The sequence below is a fragment of the Chrysochloris asiatica genome, unplaced genomic scaffold (genome assembly GCF_000296735.1).
Source record: "Chrysochloris asiatica unplaced genomic scaffold, ChrAsi1.0 scaffold00078, whole genome shotgun sequence".
NCBI classification, from domain to species: domain Eukaryota; kingdom Metazoa; phylum Chordata; class Mammalia; order Afrosoricida; family Chrysochloridae; genus Chrysochloris; species Chrysochloris asiatica.
Genome location: NW_006408596.1, coordinates 2,211,268 through 2,213,158, shown reverse-complemented (window position 1 = coordinate 2,213,158; position 1,891 = coordinate 2,211,268). Strand labels below are relative to the sequence as shown.

General features: G+C 45.0%; 1 protein-coding gene across 1 annotated transcript in view; it reads left to right on the top strand.

The window, feature by feature from the left end:
• The first annotated feature begins 482 nt into the window (after positions 1-482).
• Positions 483-1,891, top strand: part of CCDC62 (coiled-coil domain containing 62) — a 41,745-nt gene continuing 40,336 nt past the window's right edge. The window contains exon 1 of the mRNA XM_006865483.1: positions 483-518. Coding sequence (XP_006865545.1) covers positions 483-518 — 36 coding nt within the window. The remainder of the gene's footprint in view (positions 519-1,891) is intronic.

The following is a 1,891-nucleotide window of genomic DNA, read 5'->3' as shown; positions in this document are numbered from 1 at the left end:
GATGGATTTTTTTCATCCGTGATTCTTGGTTCTGAACTAGCTCTATGGTGTCTGTCAGCTATTCATTACCAGGCTGGACGTCTCCCTCCAATTATTCATTCATTCACCGAGCTCACAAAATATGAGCGAGCCACTCAAATGGGCACAGAGCCTTTAATTTGTTTAATCTTTCACTGGCTGTTGGGAAAGAACGAGTTCTTTGAGGATCCGGCAGCGCTGAAGCCCGAAAAATGTTATCTCAGATTTAAAGATTATGGAGCTCGGGGTGATGACTGCAGAGTACAGTCGAGTCGAAGATATCGCGAGAACTTCTGGCCCTTCCGCGACGCCGTAAGCCGGCGGGCCGGGCTCGTTTGAGTTGGGAAGGCAGTTTGTGGGCATGGGGTGCCGGGCTAGTCCCCGCCACTGTGGGCTGTCACGCCTATGGCGTTTCTAAGGTGACAGTGCCCACACCCACTTTTCCCAGGGCAGAGGAAACGCCTATGAACCCTTCGGTGACCTTCCTCGCCGGGTACCAGGTGAGCGGCCGCCGCGGCGCTCACTGACTCCTTGGGCGCGGCGGGACGCGAATGAAACGCAGGTCGTTTGATGGAACTGTGCATTTTGGCGAAGTTTTAGTTGTGGACAGTACACAAACCATGGAGTGAAAACTGAGTGTCACATCCGTCGTCTTTACCTAATAAAACCCAAACTGATTATTCGGTCAGGGCACAAAGACGCGAGTAGCCGGGGCTCGCTTTTTAAGAACACTTGGCATTTGTGAAACTGTTTCTCTCCGCCTCCTTGTTCGATTTCCTAATTCACCTCACTGTAAACCCGGTTGTTAAAACGTCCTGAAATGAATTTAGGGTTTTCTCATTTGTTTCCTTTTCTCTATTGAGTTTAACCATCTATATTAAGATGAACGTTTTTGGTATATTATGTTTGCCAGGATACTAGAATATAAGCTCCTTGCCCTGTATATCCTTGACTATCCCCCAGAACCTGGCACCCCGCAAGTAGTGGCCAAATGAGTGAGTGATTTAACAAATGAATGAAAGTATTGCGACTTGGAATCAGCTGGCTTCAAATACTGTTATCTTTTTACCAAAGTGTGCTCAGTCTTCTACTCGTCATTATTTACAAATCTTATTTCTCAAAAAGCAGAAAGGATTCTATCTAGACCTCCTGTGCTTTTTTAACTATTGCCTTTAAGAGAGGACTCAAAGGAACGCGTTCTTGTTTTGTCTTATCTCATAGAACAGACAGTATTATAATTTGAAATGTGATTTACAGTCTTGATTGTTGTTTTGAAGTGCTATAGGGTCGGTTCCAGCTCCTGATGACCTTGTATAGATTTTCAAAGGAGCAACTTGTGGGTTTGAACTGCCAACTGTTTGGTTTGCAGTCCAGGTAAAAGTGTAGTTTTTACCATTTTACCAGTGAGGAAGCTAAGCAATTTACCCAAGATAATGTAGCCACAAGTAGCTGATTCTGGATTCACTCTTCGGTTTGTCTTGCCAGAGTATATCTATACATTAAAACCATTGCTGTGTGTCATTTCCAACTTAAAGTAAACCTAGTGGCTGTAAGGAGCTCTGGTAGCGTAGTGGTTACGACATAACAACAACAACAACAAGTGGCTATAAGATATGATGAGTTCCTATAGTGCCTTTGTTGTTAAATACCATTGAGTCCATTCTGATTCATAGAGACCCTATGTAGAAAGGGTGGGGAACATTGGGCCTTGGGCCATAGAATCACTTGGTCTGGCCCTGCCAGGCAACTGCAGTTCTAGCCATTGTATTGTTGTTGTTATGTGCTGTGGAGTTGATTCCGACTCATAGCGACCCTGTACAGGGTTTCCGAGGCTGTAAATCTTTACAGGAGCAGAAAGCCTCATCTTTCTCCC